This window comes from Chrysemys picta, chromosome 24 (genome assembly GCF_011386835.1).
Source record: "Chrysemys picta bellii isolate R12L10 chromosome 24, ASM1138683v2, whole genome shotgun sequence".
Taxonomy (NCBI): domain Eukaryota; kingdom Metazoa; phylum Chordata; order Testudines; family Emydidae; genus Chrysemys; species Chrysemys picta.
The window spans coordinates 11,735,002-11,752,714 of NC_088814.1; the positions used below are offsets into that span (position 1 = coordinate 11,735,002).

General features: G+C 52.2%; 1 protein-coding gene across 4 annotated transcripts in view; it reads left to right on the forward strand.

Moving 5' to 3' along the window:
- The window catches only part of LOC101944360 (acid-sensing ion channel 2-like), a 329,276-nt gene extending 313,437 nt beyond the window's left edge, over nt 1-15,839 (forward strand). For all 4 annotated transcript variants that reach the window (XM_065577325.1, XM_065577324.1, XM_065577327.1 and 1 more), the window contains 2 exons: nt 10,054-10,122; nt 13,202-15,839. In XM_065577325.1, coding sequence (XP_065433397.1) covers nt 10,054-10,122; nt 13,202-13,303 — 171 coding nt within the window. In that variant the 3' untranslated portion in view covers nt 13,304-15,839. The remainder of the gene's footprint in view (nt 1-10,053; nt 10,123-13,201) is intronic.
- Nucleotides 15,840-17,713: the final 1,874 nt, after the last annotated feature.

The window sequence follows — 17,713 nt, forward strand, 5'->3', positions numbered from 1 at the left end:
ATCAACAGCACTGGAGCCCAAATCCAATATCATTATCCCCATTTTACCAATGGGGAAACTGAGTCACAGAGCAGGGCACGTGATTTGTCCAAGCTCACGCAGCAGCAGATCCAGGAACAGACTGGGTCCCAGGCGAGTGCTCTCTCCACCAATCCACACTGCTTCGAAGATGAAGTTTCTGTCTGGTTCCCCACAGGCGAGCAACCACCTTGTTCCAGAGAGAAGATGGGTTTGTGATAGTAACCCAGGCCTGGGAGTCAGGACACCTGGCTTCTATTCACGGTTCTGCCACAGCTGGGCACACTCGCTGGGCACATCACTCGGTGGCTCAGTCTGACTTGTTAACACCTGCAGAGGGAGCTGAAATTGTGGAGTGAATATGCCACGCACGTGTGCAGAGCGTTGTTCTTATCACAGCACCTGGCCCTGCTCAGTGTCCCACTGCCTAGCAGATGCCAAGGATTAGAGCAGGCCATGGCAAAGTGCCTGGAAGGGCAGTGTGTGGGGGAAGCTTTCGCTGTGCCCCATCTGGGGCGGGATCAAGGATTTTGGTCTCCAGGGCTGTCAATCCAGCACACAGTTCACTAGAACAAACAAAGCAAGAAGCTGGAGGGGGCCGAAGAGACTCAAAGGGGGAATCTTGGCTGGTTTCTTTCATTAAAAGAAATAAGCGAAAGTAGAATCCGCTGAGCCATGAAATATACCGGAGTGTATGTGCAGCATCCAGAAACCGGGGCCGGGTCAGCACGGAGCAGCTCTCTGCAGTGAGGGGAATATTATTTCATGTCTCTGCCTGCGATGAGCGCATCCCCTTTTTAATATCACTGGTGCCTCGCTTGAATCGGCTAGGCGGAAAAAGATGGAGCGCTCGCTTTTTTTCACAGGAAGTGCAATTTGTGCTGCAAATGAAAGAAGTGGAGAGAATTCCAGACACTCAGGTGTGGGGGTTGAGGTTTGATATTTCATCCACCCCGAGGGCCTAATGGACCCACGTATAACATCCTCCGCATCACATCCACGTATTTAAAATGGGAACCAAAACATCAGGTGCATCAGGTCTGGAACGTTTCAGCGAGAGATCGGGGTGGTGGGTCTCAGCTGTGATGCTTCTGCCAGGGCGTGAGTGGGGTCTGGAAGGAGAAGTGACCCGACTACTGAATGCCATCCAGCATGGCTGGCTCTTCTCCGCCCTCTCAGCAGCGGGCTCAGAGGCATGGAGACTCAACTCACTGCTCACTGCTCCAGGGGTGTCCGTTCAGCACAGGGACACATTTATGGAGGAAGCCAGCCCAGGCTGTGCTGAGCGGTGGCACCTTCCATCTGTCGAAGCACCCTGCAAGGATCAGTCGGGGCTCTGTGCAAAGGAGAAGGGGCAATCACCTCATCCTTGTTTTACAGATGGAGACAAAGCCGGATCCGAGGTTCAAGTGACTATCCCAGGTCCCAACTCTAGGATAGAACCCAGATGTCCTAATGCCTCATCTGGGCCCCGCCCAGTCCATTCAAAGCCACCAACATCTCCCCTGGTGGAGAGCTTTACCTCCCCACTACCCCGAGTCCCCCATGTTTCACATCCCCAGCACCACCCGGGAACAGAGCATCTGCCCGTGTCGCCAGCTCCTAAGAGCAGCGAATGAGTTGGGCTGTCAGGCCGCATCGCGGTGGTTTTAGTTTCCACTTCGCTAGCGTGCAGACTGGTGGGATAGACGCTTCATCCAATGAGTCGTCTCAGAGCGAAGCACCTGGCCGGCCCACGCGTGCTGGGCACAGACCCTGCCTCAGCCGGACAAACGTGACATTTCCTAGGGGACAGGCCCAGGCTGGCCTCAGTGTACACAGCAGAGGAAGGCATTTAACCCTCTGTCTCCCTGCATGTTCCATCCTTCCCACGCCCTCACCGCTACCTTCCTTTCATCCCGTCTCCCTCCACGTCTCTCGGAGCAATGCCCTGCACCCCCGTGAGCCCCCCAGCCTCTGCACTTCCGCATGCACCTGCATCGTGCCCTGCTGCCCAAGGGGGCACCCACTGCTTTGCGCCCCAGAGACAAACTGGGCCCCTGGTTCCATCCTGCTGTGGGGCACCGATGCCGGAAGATCGTTTCAGCCACCAGCCATGCCAGTTCACACCGCAGCCTTTACAAGGGGACAGCTGGGCTTAATTCTGGAGTCTCCCCCTCTCCGCCACCCCATCCTCTGGAACTCGACTGCCTCTTCCACCTCCTCTCCACAGGGGGGCAGTGTAGCCCTAGGGGCGGGATGCCGGTGTGGGAGCCAGATGTCCTGGGTTCTAGTCCCAGCTCTGCTGTGGCTTCTTTGCCTGACGTGAGGGGAACTCCCCCGGTACAGGGGGCCACCACGAACCCGCAAACCAGGCCTTTGCCATGCATAGGCCTCATACTGGCCTGATTTCACCCAAGCACACGCACAGGTCCCCCTGAGTGCAGTGTGGGTTCAAGTCAGGGCACGGGCCTCAGTTTCCCTCTGCTGTGAAATAGGGATAATGATACCCCCTTTACAAAGCATGTTGCTGATATGTTCACCACACACAGCACGAATCCAAGCAGGCTGACTTGTGTCCAGCCCTGCTGTGGGACAAATGGGGTCTCTCCCCTGGCGATGGGTGTATCGGATATGGCTGGGAGCAGCCTTTTCCTGCCTCAGAAAGGGAATTTCATAACCTCAGAGCACTTTCACTTAGAGCTGAGCAAATAACAGGGTTTCCGTTTGGGGCCCAAACCACAAACTCTGAAAAAAATCCAGTTTGAGTCAAACCAAACCACATTTTTTCATCAAATCAAAAACACCCAAACTAAAACAATCATGTTGAATTGACGGAAATGTTTCGCGTCGACTCGACACTAATTTTGTTTCAAGTTTTTCATCTGGATTTTGTCCGTTTCAGGTGGTTTTCACCCTTTCCATTTTTTGGGGGGGGAGGGGTTAATCGAAACGCCAACTCAGCGCAAAACACTGAAATATTTCAAACTGAAAGTGTCTCGACTCTTTGGGGAGGAAAATTTCCCCAGCTGAAACTATCCACCAAATTCTGTATCGGGCTCTAAAAAAAAATGCACTTTTCAGTGAAGAAAAAATGAGGCGAAAAAATTCCCCCCCACCTCTATTTCATTAACATCCCATAATAGCCCACTGCAGGGTTCTCCCTGCTCGGGCTTTGCACTGCATCCTTCACAAGGTGATCTACGGGCTTGACCTGGCATCTTAAAACTCTGTCTTGAGACCCTAAATCCAGAGAGCAGCAGGCAACTGCAACGGAGTGACTTGAACAGAAAGAAGAAACTGGTTAGTCAATGATGCAAATATCCCCCACTGTTCTCTTGGGCTGGCCAGCCATAGGGAATATGCTGCGTGGAGTGTGTGCTGCCAAGATGGAGCATACTGCACGGTCACAGAGCATGGATTTACAGAAAAGGGATCTGTTTTAACAGGCTACAAATGCCTAGAAAATGCCCCAGTTTAGAGACATGAAAAATGAGCTGTGTTTTGGAGTGGAGAGATTAGCCATAGTGGCTCAAATCTGCATCCAAAGCGATAGCAGAGCTGCAAGGCAGACAGGGAGCCCCAGTTGCCCCTATTGAGGTCAGGACAGGCGGTGGTGGCTGAAAGCTCCTTCAATCAAGGTCAAATGTTAAGGGGATCTGCCTCACTCCAGAGCAGAGCGAGGGCAAAGGGCAGCTGGGGAATCTCTCTCGCTGGCGATATTACCAGCTAGACTGGATGCCCGGCTATCAGGACTGGCTTATGGAGAAAGGTGTCAAGCCTTCCGTGCTGCTGAGGGTTGGACAGAGGCCCCATCGCTAGTCCTGCCCTCCCCAAAGAGGCTGAGGATTTCAGGAAAACCTGAGGGAGTTCATTGCCCAGCCGACTCCTGTGAAGACCCCGGCCATTATCATCAGTGATCATTTCCCAAGGTTGCGCACGGCACTGTACAAAAGGCAAACATCGCAGCAGGCCGTCTCCTGGTGCACTGACAGCCCAGGAGAATCCAATCTGATTCCTTACATGTGGGGCCTGCGGTAGAAGAGACCTTTGGGAGGGATTGGGCTGAAGAAAGGATGGGAGCCTGGGGACTGGGAAGTGGCTCGGGGCTGCGGGGCTGTATGGATGACAGTGGGGGAAAGGAAACAGGCTTTGAGACTGCCATGGCAGTGAAGGAATATCATAAAAAGACAAGATCTGAACTGCGTAAGGGGAGGACATGAAGTTTAAATTCAGTCCAGTGAGCAAGTGTAACACTAACAGACCCTGCTTGTTGGTGAGAGGGATAGAACGAGGGCTCTCTAGAGCTTAGTGCATGAGCTGCTACTTCATGAGCTGAAACCCAACCAGCTGTTAGCTAAGGCTGTAGAGCAGACTGGAATGGGTTACCTAGGGCGGTGGTGGAATCTCCTTCCTTGGAGGTTTTTAAGGCCCAGCTTGACAAAGCCCTGGCTGGGATGATTTAGTTGATGTTGGTCCTGCTTTGAGCAGGGGGTTGGACTAGATGACCTCCTGAGGTCCCTTCCAACCCTGATCTTCTATGATTTAACTCTCTAAGTGGTCTCGGGGCCACTAGATGGGACAGAACAACACCTCCAGGAGGTGTGTGGGTTACATACTTCTCCTAGCTGAGAAAGTGCGTCCCGAACTTCAGAGACTTCCCAGTTGAAATCCCAGACAAGCCCCCACTTGTAACACCGACAGCCCGGTTGGTGGCGGGTGGGTTAGAACCTCTGGAGCTTGGTGAGCTAAAAGCCCGACAGAACACCACACCCAGGAGGTGTGTGGGTTACACCAGCAGAGACTAAATCTCAATGTCTCTCCGTTGGCGCCAGCTATCCTATAAACCCTGTCCAGAATCCGAGAACATGCAGCTGGAACTGGGACTTCCCCCGGAGGGATGGCAAGTTGCAGACTAAGAGCGCCAAGCAGCTGTCTTAATTCGGGGGCTACCGGCTCCTTGCATCTGGGGCCCCCATCTCCAGCACTTCGGCTCCGCACGGGAGAGCTGCTGGCGAGCGCTCAGCTCCTGTCAGGGCCGGTGGCTCGAAAAGCCCCCGTCTCACCAGCTCTAAGCAGCGTCAGGGACGGAGGAGCGCTGTCAGCCCTGCTTGCAGTGGAACAGCAGAGAGTCACGAGGGGCCGGCGTGTGCTCCAAACGTACGTGGCCCACAGAGGTTTGTTGTGCTGCTCCTGGCTGCCTTCATCTTTACTGCAGAGCCAGCCTGCTGATTACAGGTCCCAGCATGCTGTGCGCCTTCTTGGTCAGCCTGGGGGAGGCTATTCTGACTTATCTAGTCAGAGACATTCATTAAGGAGCTTGTGTCTCCGTGTTAGGCCTGAACGAAGCCCACAGGAGAGGCGCTGCAACGGGAAACGTTCAGGAGAGTCCGCCGGGGGAGGGGGAGGGGTTTACACACCATGTGCTCCTGGCACACTGCTGTTGGGTCTCATTGCACGAGGGTCGGGTGTCAGAGTCAGGGCCCAAGCGCTTGCATTGCAGACTCAGAGCCAGGCTGCCAGGAGACTGGGCACAGACCCAGCAAGGGAAGGGGCACAAGGTGTCCGGGGGGTGTCAGAATGCCTGGACCTGAGCCTTCCCCTGGCCCTGGAAGGCCCCTTACGCAGATCTGCCAGGTCTGCAGCCGAGAGCAGAGTGAGTCTCAATCCACCCCCGGCGTTGGGAAGCTGTGAGTTTTAAAGGCACTTGGTGTCACTTTCTGAGCTCGGCCCTACCCTGTATTGGATGCTGGGCCCACAGGCCCAGAGAGGCTAAGTGACTTGCCCAAGGTCACACAAGAGATCTGTGGCAGAGCAGGGAAGTAGTCCCAGGTGCCTGGCGTCCTACCCCACAGCCTTAACCATAGGGCTGCTCTTCCCCTCTGCTCCTGGACCTAGTTTAACTTGAGCATTTAACCAGCTCACCCTCTGGGCATGTTGCCATGTGCTCCTGTCCCTGCTTTCCCTACTCAGCTTGCTGAATCCTGCTGCCCGTCCTTGGAGCAGCACCTGACTCTGAAACAAGCCAGCGGGCTGTAACGCACCACTGATGGTTAAGCGGGAATGATTTCAATGCAAGTGGCTACTAAAGCGGCCATTGATTTCCAGGACGGCTATTCACAGAGTGGAGAAGGCTACTGAAAAGTCACACGGCGGTGGCACCCGAGCATGGCGATCTCTGGTGGCGTGCAGCACTGATGTTGTGAGGAGGCAAATTCATTTAAGTAGCATTAGTGGTACAAGTCCCCTGGAGTAAAGGTGGCAGAATTGGGCTTTTCGATTCTAATCAGTTCAAGCCAGGGACTGCGCTTACTTTGTATATGCCCAGCGCTGTGCACAATGTGGCCGTGACCCCGACGGGGGACGCTGGGTGCTACAACTCCACAAATAATCATTTATCCCTCAGGCACTATAGCTGTGGTTTGTCCTCGATAGCAATTTACAGGTGAGAACTTAGTTACAAGAAGGCTCCCCATTGGCCGCCGAGCGCAGCAGAAGCATGCGTAAGAGAGGAGCAAGAAACGGAAATGCAGGTTTCCGATTGCAAACAATGACTCTCTTCCATGGGCATGCGCGAAGTTATGCCAGTTAAATGCCAGGACATATGTTGTTTCACTGATTAAACAAAAAGCTGTTCCGATATTTTAGTGACAGGCGGAGAATACTTGAGTAAAATAGTTGAATTTTTTGACCATTTTAGTAAACTAGTTTTTAACATATGCAAATATTTTAGTGAAATAGTTTCTGAACATATGCCTTTTTCAAACATCCGGGATATTTTAGTTTCATGCAGTTTGGGACAGTCAAATGACATTTTCAAAAGCACCTAAATCATAAGAACTAGCACTTTGAGTGCTTTGAGATCTTCTGCTTAAAAGCACGATCTAAGTCCTTATGTTATAGGTGGGGAAACTGAGGCACAAAGCGACAATGTGAATTGCTCAAGGTCACCCAGGACTCCAGTTGCAGAGTTGGGAATAGAACCTAGGTGTCCTGACTTCTAGTGCAGTGCTGTAACCACTCAATCAGACTACCTTCCTTGGCTTTGGCATATATGGCTTATTGATTTTCAGTCAGCCTTTGGCCCCTGACTTGCTTAGGGACTTTTTAAACAATCCCACTTTAAGGCCTGGTCTATGCTAAAAAGTTCGGTTGGCCCAGGTACATGAAAAATCCACACTGCTGCGAGATTAGTTAAGCCAACCTAAGCCCCCGGTATAGACAGCGCTAGCTTGGTGAACGAATTCTTCCATCAACCTAGGTCCTGCCTCTTGGGGAAGTGGCTTATGTACACCAGTGGGAGAACCCCCCGGTCAGCACAGGTGGTGTCCACTCTGAAGCACGACAGCTGCCGGGCTACGGCTGTGCCACTGTAACATCTCAAGAGTAGACAAGCCTTACGTGTTATTAAAGAGGTAGTGATGCATTTGCAGTGTAAGGTAGGCAGTTCTACTGACAGAGTCCCTTCTGAGCAGCCATTCATATTGGGTGGCATTATTTTGCAATAAAATATAATGAAAAATACGAGCATAAAACTCATACGGGCTTTGGAGTTCAAACAGACTCTGCTCCCTGGTTTATATCTCAATCTGTGCACACACAGAATTTGATTAAAATCCAACAAGCCAGTGTCTCTTTTGGATTCTTTGATCGGAAGGTAATAAGAATTCTCTCAAATAAAGTTTCTGGTGTGTGTGTGTGTGGGGGGGGGGTCCATTCATAGAAGCTGGAGAATATTTTTCTCTTGCCAAGTTTTTTTCTTTTGGCAAACATTGATTTCTTGGTGTTATGAATAGAAATGACACTTTATTCCGTGAGGTTTCTGCACAGTCGCACTGCACATCCCAAGCGTGTTATACGCTGAGGTCATCTGGAAGAAGTGTAGATGAGCAACCTTCATTGACAAAGGTCTTGTTTACACAGGGGAAACTGACCTGTAGAACTCGTCCAGAATCACCATTCTGGAATAGCTATTCTGGTATAATTTAGCTATCCTGGAATACCTCCCTTGTATGAACACTCTATCCCAGAATAAACGCTGCTCTGGAATAGTTATTACCGGTCAATTTCCCCTTGTAGAGAAGTCCCTATATTCTGGGGTTAGGACCCTAGAGATATTCTGGGGTTAGGATCCTTCACATAACACTAGAACCAGGGGGTCACCAATGAAATTAACAGGCAGCAGGTTTAAAACAAACCAAAGGACGTACTTCTTCTTACAACACACAGTCAACCTGTGGAACTCATTGCCAGGGGATGTTGTGAAGGCCAAAAGTATAATTGGGTTAAAAAAAAAACCTAGATAAGTTCATGGAGGATAGGTCCATCAGTGGCCATTAGCCAAGATGATCAGGGAGGCAACCCCATGCTCTGGGTGTTTCTAAACCTCTGATTGCCAGAATCTGGGACTGAATGATAGGGTGGCTCATTCAATAAGTTGCCTGTTCTGTTCATTCCCTCTAAAGCTTCAGGCACCAGCTGCTGTCAGATGACAGGATGCTGGGATAGATGGCCCATGGTCTGACCCAGTGCGGCCGTTCTCCTGTTCTTATGCAGATAGGTTATTCCATAATAGTCCACTTAGGGAGGTTCTTGCACTTGCCTTTGAAGCACCTGCTACTGGCAGTCAGAGAATTAGACCGACTGCTGGTCTGATCCCGAGTGGCAGTTCCCACGCTCCTGCCAAAGTATCTTTGCCCATCCACCAGCATCCTCCCGGCGTTCATGGCCTCTCTGGAAATAGGCCTTCTTGCTAGAACTCAGGAAACGTTTGGGATGTTTTTTCAGGGAAGAGTTTGGATGAAAACATGGTGTCAGAATTTTTCGACAACACGTTTCGGGTTCGCCTGGAAAGCCCAACGTTCTGTGGTTTTCAGCAACTGAAAAATTTCAGCTGGACGGGCAAAAATGGGAGGGGGTTTACTGAAAAATTTTTCACCCGGCCAACCGAGATTTTTCAATAACCCGAAAAAGTCACTAGGAACAGCCATTTTCCACTGGCATTTCTGCTTCGACAATATAGCTGTCTTCCATCAGAAAACGTCCTCCTCTTCCCCAATTTTTTCTGTCGAGGGAAGGGACTTCGCCGCCCCCCCCCCACAAAATACTGCAGATCTCCTGGGTCCTCTGTGCAGAAAACCTTTTTCTCTGCATTGCCTGCTGCCCCCCTTCTGCTGGCTTCTCTGACGGGTCTCAGGGAGGAAAATGTGACTCCATGGGACCCTCCTCTTTTGCTTTAGCCTGTCCCCTCCCCAGCCACGGAGCCACAATGCTGCTGCAGGATCTGGGCCTGTTGGGAACATTGTTGCAGATCCAGCTTATCCCCCTTCCTCAGCCTCCACTGGCCTCCGATGGCCAGAGAGCCCGGCCCTTAAGCACTTTCCTCATTCAATTGCAACAGCTTCAGTCGGGCAAACGTGGCACTCCCCAGCCTGTCAGTTTGCATTCCCAAGCAGCTGGATGCAGCCGTCTATCGCAACCTGCCCGTGCCTGGCAGCGGCCGTTCTGTGAGGGCGCCGTGCGAGGGGACTGCTCCAGCGATTAGGCAGCTCCCATGAAGCCCTTCTGCTTAGCGCAACATTTGCAGCCTCTTAGACTCATGCCAGCGCTGCTGGAGCCGGATGTGCAGTCAGCACCTGGCACCCCGTCCCCATAGAGCCACCCCGCTCAAGAGGGCGGCCGGGGCAGGGCCCACTCAGCACCGAGGTGTGGGGCACACAATGGGCCACAAGCCAGATTGGGGGTGTGGGGGATGGACGGCCCATTGCAGCTCCCATCCATAGAAACAGGGCTTGTGGTCTCACCTGGAGCCAATCCTGCTGGGAGGGTCTGGTGCCAGCCCGTGGTCCCAGGAGCTGCACTGGAGATCGATCTGGCCTTCCACGTTCACATGGAGACGTCAAGCTGCCACCAGGCCCTTTAGGGGGCGGGGAAGATCCCAGAGGCGTCTTAGAGAATGAGTGGTTGTCCTGGCTGGCTGGGTGCTGCTACTGCTCAGGGCGGAGAGCTGTGACTGGCTGTTCCTACCTAAAGTAACCAAGTCTGTCTCTCTTTCAGCTGATCAAGGAAAGATTGTTAGACCTGCTTGGCAAGGAGGAGGAGGAGGGGAGCCATGACGAAAACGTGGTAAGGATCCCCATCAGTACCATCACCGGGGGACTCAATACTACGGGAAGGCAGCATGGCCAACCCCACCACCCATTCAATTGCAACAGCTTCAGTTGCTCAGGAGATGGCTCTAAAAATCATGAGGTTATTTTTGAATTGGGGAGGGGGGTCTTTTGTATTGCTTTCTGCTTTTTGAGCATTTGCGGCGGGGGGGGGTGTCCCATTTTCCATCTTCTCTTTGAAACCCTGAGGACTAGAACCTCACTTTAAAAAAAAAGGAATGAAAGCTGAGATTCCCAGCCTGGGCTTTAAGAAAAACACCACATAGTGCAAGACATGCGATAAAATCTTCAGAGTTGTCAAGAGCGAATGTGTAGAAACTTCAAGCAAGGTAGACAGGTCGGGTTTGGAGAAGAGAGATGAAACTAAAGAAAAACTGCCCATTCTTTCACAAAGCATTCACTCCGACCAATGGGAGACTCTGGAAAGAACTTTCTGAGCAGAGCTCTTTCAAACACAAGAAAACAATTTTGTTCAAAATGGCAAACTTGTTTCTGTTTCACAGGGTTTGAAATTGTCTATTTTTTTTCATGCAATTTTAACTGGCATTTTTCTCAAAACATTATCCCCAAAAAACGTTGTCTGGCTGAAAACTGAGTGCTCAGTACCTGCTTTTTCTATGAGGCGTTTGGAAATGATTTCTATAAACATGGCAATCAATTGTCAATACAAATATTAATAAAAACGATCATGGGAAATATTGCCGAAAATGGACAATTTCAATCCTGTCAACAACTTTTTGAAAAAAAGTTTCAGTGATTTTGGGGGGGGGGGTGTTCTGGGTTTGGGGGGGGGATTTTTTTGGGGTGGTGGAGGCATTTTTCAGCTACAACAAAAAATGGAATCGTGTGCAAAACCAAACTGAAGCTCTATTTTGGAGACAGCTTTCCAGCCCACCCCTAGCAGGCCCTTCCCCTCTGTGCCCACAGTGCAGGCCTGTTAGATGGCTATGGCCCAGATCCTCAAAGGTATTTAGGCACCTAACTCCCATTGATTTCAGTGGGAATTAAGCACTTGAATACATGGACCGAAGTCCCTGATTAAATGGAGGCTCATGTCTGAAAAGGTGGGTCTCCTTATAACAGCTCTGCCCAGCCTCCAGTCCAGGCCCTGAGCGTCCCTATGGAGTGCAACAAAGCACTTTTCAGCCCTCTTGCTGATTTAAGGGTTGCCATGTGGTCCTCTGCTTCTGGGAAGTCTCAGCAGCCTGGATGGGGAAGGGGAGGAGAAGCAGGACCAAACCAACCCGTTTGGAATCTGACCCTTTCCAGTAGCTCCCTAGGGTTCTCTAACGCTCAGCCCATCCCCAGTCCGTGGAGAATCCAGGGAAGCATTGAGTAAGGCAAGAGCAGGCACATGCAAGCTCTGGAACTCACCTCCTTGCTCAAATTACTTGCCAGCCCTGTCCGTCCCAGCAGTAGGACCAAAGGAAGAGCTGGGGGGGACTCCTGGCTGACCTTCTCCCCACAACGTGGGCCCCACGCTGGCACTGTCCAGTCAAATCATTCGCGTTGATCTGGAATTTCCCACGTAATGTTTTTCTTCAGTGAAAAATGCGGTTTCTGCAAAATTGAAAGGTTCCACCTGAAAAGTTTCCAGTTTTGCTAAAATAATGAAAAATAAATAAAAATAACCCATCCTGGACCTCATTCATTCACCCGCATTTAATGGCAAAACGGGGGGGGGGAGCCCCAATTGGCCATTTGGAAAACGTTTCGGTTTTTCACACAACACAACATCTCCGTTGGAAAGGAAACAGAATGGAAACGTTCGCCTTGCTTTGAAATTTCCCATCCGCAAATTGGCCATTTTGCCCCAAATGACTGAACCCCATTTTTTCCACTGGGAAAATATTTTGGTCCTAAAATTGCCGCCAGCTCTGGTGGTAAGGGAAAGCCCCAAATGCTGGTTCTTTGCAGCCCCGTGCAGAAGCTGTGTGTGTAAGCGATGCTGCGTGTCCCTGATGCTGAGTGAAGAGAAGGGGTGGGACCAATGGAGAGATTGGTGCCAGGAGCACTCCGGACTCGGGATATTTCACTAGATGGGGGAAGTGAGAGGAAATGGAAGGTTCTGTTCTGCCACCCTGCACTACAAAGCACAATGTGAGGCTGCCCCCCAGCCCCGCCCTGCCTCCCCACTGTTACCCACTTCCTCTAAGGGTCTGGCTACCTTGCACTGTAACATGGGCCCAGACTCAAGTTTGAGCCAAACCCCACCTCCGTCTACACAGAACTCAGTCTGACACGGGTGGGGCACCCCTCTGGACTCAGGCTCACGGACCCTGCTTGCGGGGGGTGCAGGGGTCAGAGCCCGAGTCTGGCGGAAATGCGAGTCCACGCGTGGATACAGCTGAAGCCGCAGACCCGAGCCAGCAGGGCTGCGTAGTGCAGTGTGGACGCATTAGCACGGCTGTGAGACCAGGGTCCAGTGACTGTAAACCCAGGGTCACAATGCCATGCGGACGCTCAAGCGTGGGTTTGGAAACACCAAGTCCACAAGCCCCAGGTTTAAATGCAGTGTAGACATACCCCAAATTCCAGCCTGGAGGATCTGGCACTCCCATGGGGCAGCATGGTATACCCATGGGGCAGGCTTCGCCATCCCACCTCTGGGGTGACAGGCTTTGTCCAGCCTCGCTGAGCTGTATCAGTTGTGGGGCATGACCCAGGTTGAGAGAGCTGGGGGGTTGGCTGTGCTGACCCACCTGCCAGCGGCGTAGGTGGCAGCCCCGTCACACCGCTGGCATGCCCGCTCTCAGGATAAGCACGGCGCTTTGCAGCCCCCTATCAGCTGGGAGCCCAAGCAGAGGGCTGTCAAAAGACAGAAGTGTATTGTTACCCTTGGCCACCACTTAACCAAGCTAGCATCCCACTGCTGCCCAACGGGGCTGGGTAGGTGACCATTCCAGGTACACCCAGGCAAAACACACCTGCCATGCTGCTGCCCGGGAGGTGGGGCAGCCCGAATTCAAAAGCCAACCCCTGGCAGCGCGAGGGCTGAGACCCCCTGTGGTAACCCTGTCGCTCTCCTCCCTCAGAGCACTTGCGACCCCATGCCAAATCATTCCGAAACCATCAGCCACACTGTGAACGTGCCCCTGCAGACGACCCTGGGAACGCTGGAGGAAATTGCCTGCTGACACCTCCCCGCCAGCGCCGGAGTGCCAAGACCGACCGAAAGGAGACTGCACAGGAAAGCAGGGACCAAGCTCAGGTTTGCACCGGGGGAAAAGGAAGAAAATCGCTATGCATTAAAAAAAAATAATATATATCTATATATAACTGTATATATATTATACATCTCTGCCAAAACCAAGCGAGCGGCGCCTTGGACTTGACTTGCGTCGTCCTTTCCTGTGGGGGGGCTCGTCTTCGGGATCTGAAGACACACTCGTTTTTGAACTGTACAGACCAACACAGAAACTAACAAAGCCACCATTTCATATACTGCCGACTGTATAAAGCACTTGCATGCCGATACTTTTTATGGCAATATATTCCTAGCTGTCTTTCTAAGCTCTGTTCCTCTGTACAGGCTCTGATTTCACTACCAAGAAGGAATTTTGCGGGCCCATCCGTCCCCGAAATCGCCGTTAATTAGGCTGTATTAGAATAAAGAAACAAACAAACGTGCAGCTCTTGGACTCTCCTTACCTCCTTGTTCTTCGTGTCAGTTTGCTAGGCCAGGTCCCCCAAAGGCTAAGCCGTGCTGCAGCCGGGCCTGGCGGAGGTACCGTCACCTAAAGGGGAGCGGCCCAGGGACCGCAGTCTGACTCCCTGACCTGGATGGCTCTTGGATGACCACACCCGTGGCTACTGTGTCGTGTTCCTGGGTCTGTAACGCAGCTTGTACAGTCTGGTTTGGGGGGGTGCGGGCAGGAGCGGGCGTGGGGGTTATTTTTCATTCCTTTCCGTTGTGCGTTTTCCTCGTTCTCCTGACTGATATTAAAGCTGGTCTTGTGGAAACGGCCAGATTGTGTCATTCCTGCTTTGCCTCCTGACCCGCTCACCACTGCTCCGGCCTCAGGGCGGACAGAGCAGACGGGATGCCCCCTCAATTGGCTGTTTTAGTAGGAGGGTCCCCTGCATTTGGCCCTGCTGCCCTTCCCTCGTGGGTAGCGAAAGGGGGCAGCTGGACTCATCCTCCACTGCCTACCCATCGGCTGATAACAGGCAGCCAATCCAGCCTCTTCGTGCTCCATCAAACAGGGGGGCAGGGCCTTGTGCTTCTCCAGTTTGTGGGCACATTGGGGATTAGCCAGCACCCTCCACCCTGTCCCCTTCCTGTGTCATCTCCAGGGTGGGCTTTGTTCTTCCCCAAAGCCGGGAGCAGAACACCCCCTTCGTTCGGCCCCCGGCAGCTGCTCCCCCACCCTGGTGCATCAGGCAACATCACTAGGACATCAACAGCCCAATCGAGCGGATTGGGACCAGAGCTCTCCTGGGGCTGTTGGTGTTGTTCCCAACCTGCGAAGCCACACACACGTTCCCACACAAGCCCCGTGGCTTCCCTCCCAACAAGCCCCAGCCCCGCTATGAGATTGCCCGGCCCTGCCCTAGCACAGAGTCTAGTCTGTCAGTGCCACTGCACGAGAGCCGCTTGGAGTCTCCATGTCACCCTCCCAACACCCCGCTGCTAGTCAGCTGCTCTGAAGCGTCTCTCGGATTCAGACTCCCAGAAGCCCTTGCCTGGCTATGATTCTCTTTGCAGAGGAGCTGGAAGCTGACCCCCTACTGTGGTCTCCCGTGTCCCCCTCATGTATCATAGAATCATAGAAGATCAGAGTTGGAAGGGACCTCAGGAGGTATCTAGTCCAGCCCCCTGCTCAAAGCAGGACCAATCCCCAGCTAAGTCAGGCTGTAACCTTCCAGAACACAGCCCAAACCTCCAGACAGCCATGGCGGCTCCTCCCAACACTGCTTTGCAATAGACTTGAGATGCCGGCAGTAAATAATGCACTTGGCTGGACCTCCAGCTCCCCTCAAAGCCCCAGCAGGGTCCTTTTTTGGCAGCCAAATGCCGTGAGTAGAACAAATGAGACGTATGTCCGCGAACAGCAGTATGACGGGCCAGCTCCTCAACTGGTGGGGATCAGCACACCTCAGTTGGCTTCTCTGGGTTTATGGCAATTTACACCAGTTGGGGATCTGACCCTACAGGCTTCCCTGGGTCTCAGTCAGGGCCGCCCCTTGGACCGCACCGGCATTGGGGGTAATTAGTGGGTATTTAACTAGTTCTACTCAACTCCAAAGAGTTTTACCATTTCCTAGAAAGTGCGAAATTCCATCCCTCTCCCCCACCCCCACTGCACTTAGATCGGGGAGCAGCGTAAATTCTGGCCTCACTGCATTTCCGGTGCATATGGATTATGGGGGTGCAGCCTAAAGTTTTCGCTAACAATCCCCACCAGCCAAGAAGGTGCCTCCCAGAACACCCAGCAGCCGGAGCTGTTCTCTCTGGAAAGGCCTGTGTTGTCTGTTTCACAGTCCCCTGTTTCTGCGATCCCTACGCCCACCTCTGTCCGGCCAGCTCTTGTTTTGTACGTGAATGACGCGGCCGCCAGTCAGTCTTGTTTGTTAGTGCCCATGCGTTCGAAGGGAACCGTGTACCTTGTCAAAATGATACCATGTGCTACAGCTTTACACCAATAAAGAGAAACAAACGTGAGTTTCACAGAGATCTGAGCTTGGCTGTTTTTATGAGCCCGGACAAGCGGGACTTGGGACAGAACGCCCGGGCTGGGTTTGTCTCTATTAGCTGTGACAGCAGGGGCCTGGGCAGTGCTGGGAAGTGTATGAACCAAGTGACTGATTGTGCAGCACGTTAAGGAATAATGTCCGTTTATCAACACTTTGCAAAGCACCCCCCCCAAGCCAGAGAAAGGATGGTACCTAGCAGTGTTCCCTCACATTTGTCCGGTATATGTGCACAATGCATTTTGTTATGTGCACCAATATGGACGTGATGTGTCACCTAATAAAATTCATGTGGCGGGGGTGGGGCCGAGGAGGTTCAGAGTGTGGGAGGGGGTTCAGGGCTGGGGAAGAAGATTGGGGTGCGAGGGTGTGAGGGCTCTGGCGGGGCTGGGGATGAGGGGTTTGGGGTGCAGGCTGCCCCGGGGCTACAGCAGGGAGCAAGGACTCCCCCCAGCTCTCTCTCCCCACACCTGGGCTGGGGGAGAGAGGCACCTTTCCCCTGGCCGCTGCAGCTCTGGGCCAGGGCTGGTTTGGGGCCAGGGGAGAGGCGCCTCTCCCGGCTGTGACAGGTCTGGGGCTGGGGAAGAGGCATCTCTCTTCGCTGCAACCTTGAGCACCTGCATGGTGCTTAGAGGGAACGTAGGTACCTATCTATTTTAGGTACTTCCAAGGCCCATCACCATTGCAGCTGAGTACCTCGGAGAGGCACAAAGAGGCTAGAGTGACTTGCCCCAGGTCACCCAGGCAGTCTGTGGCAGAGAACCCAAATCTTCCACGTGAATGCCCCAACCACTGGCTCATCACACTGGTATTGCAATGACTTGTCCGTGAGCCTGAATCCACAGGCTCGCAGAGAAGCGGAAGGATCATGCACTGATTAGGGCTCAACCTAGGCTGCAAGAGACCAGTGTTCATGTCCCAGCTCCGCTACAGACACCCAGTGTGACTTGGCCAAGTCACCTCGCCTCTCTGTGCCTCAGTTCCCCCGCTGTAAACTGGGTGGGGAATAGCTCTGCCCTACCACGGAGCAGTGCTGTAAGGCTCAATACATTGCAGATTGTGAGGAGCTCAGCTCCTACAGTGATGGGGGACAGATAAGCACCATAGATAGATAGGCAGCAGTATAGGGGCCGAATGGTTTGGGAAGGATGCAGTGGGCTAAAGAGGAGAACCAATAACAGTGTGTAAATATATCACCTGCTTTCGAGTCACTGATAAGTCAGAAGAAAGTGATCTGGAATGTTTACGGCTCAACGTCCTCACAGGTCATGCACAAGACGAAGTACGACTTGGTGTGTGCTACAAACCGCCAAGTCACACTACGGAATAGTTCGTCTGGCTCCTTAAGCCCCTAGCTATAATGTGTCAGAGAAAAAGCTGTGTGATCATGGCAGACTTCAGCCTGAGTGGCACACGCTGGAGGTCTCTTGCTAAAACATCCTTGGAATTTCTTAATATGATAGATGACAATTTCCTAACTCAAAACGTGCTGCGTCCAACATGGAGGAATTCTCTATTAGCCCTCGTCTTGGCAGATAAAGAGAAATTTATCACAGAATGGAAAATTAATGGTGCTCAGGTGCAGGTGATCATAACTTGATCACATTTGTGATGTGCAAACAGAATAAAGTCCAAATCACTAATATACACTTGGTGCTTTAAAAGACCCAGCTTCACAAAGCTGAAAACAATTTTGAGCCAAATTCGCTAGAAGGAAAATGTAAACATAAAAATATTAATGATAATTTGGGAATTGTTTAAGAACATTTTACTAGATGCCCCAAAAGCCACAATTACATAATTGAAAAATAAGTCCACATCGGTTAAAAAACTGACAGGCTTAGGAGGGAAAG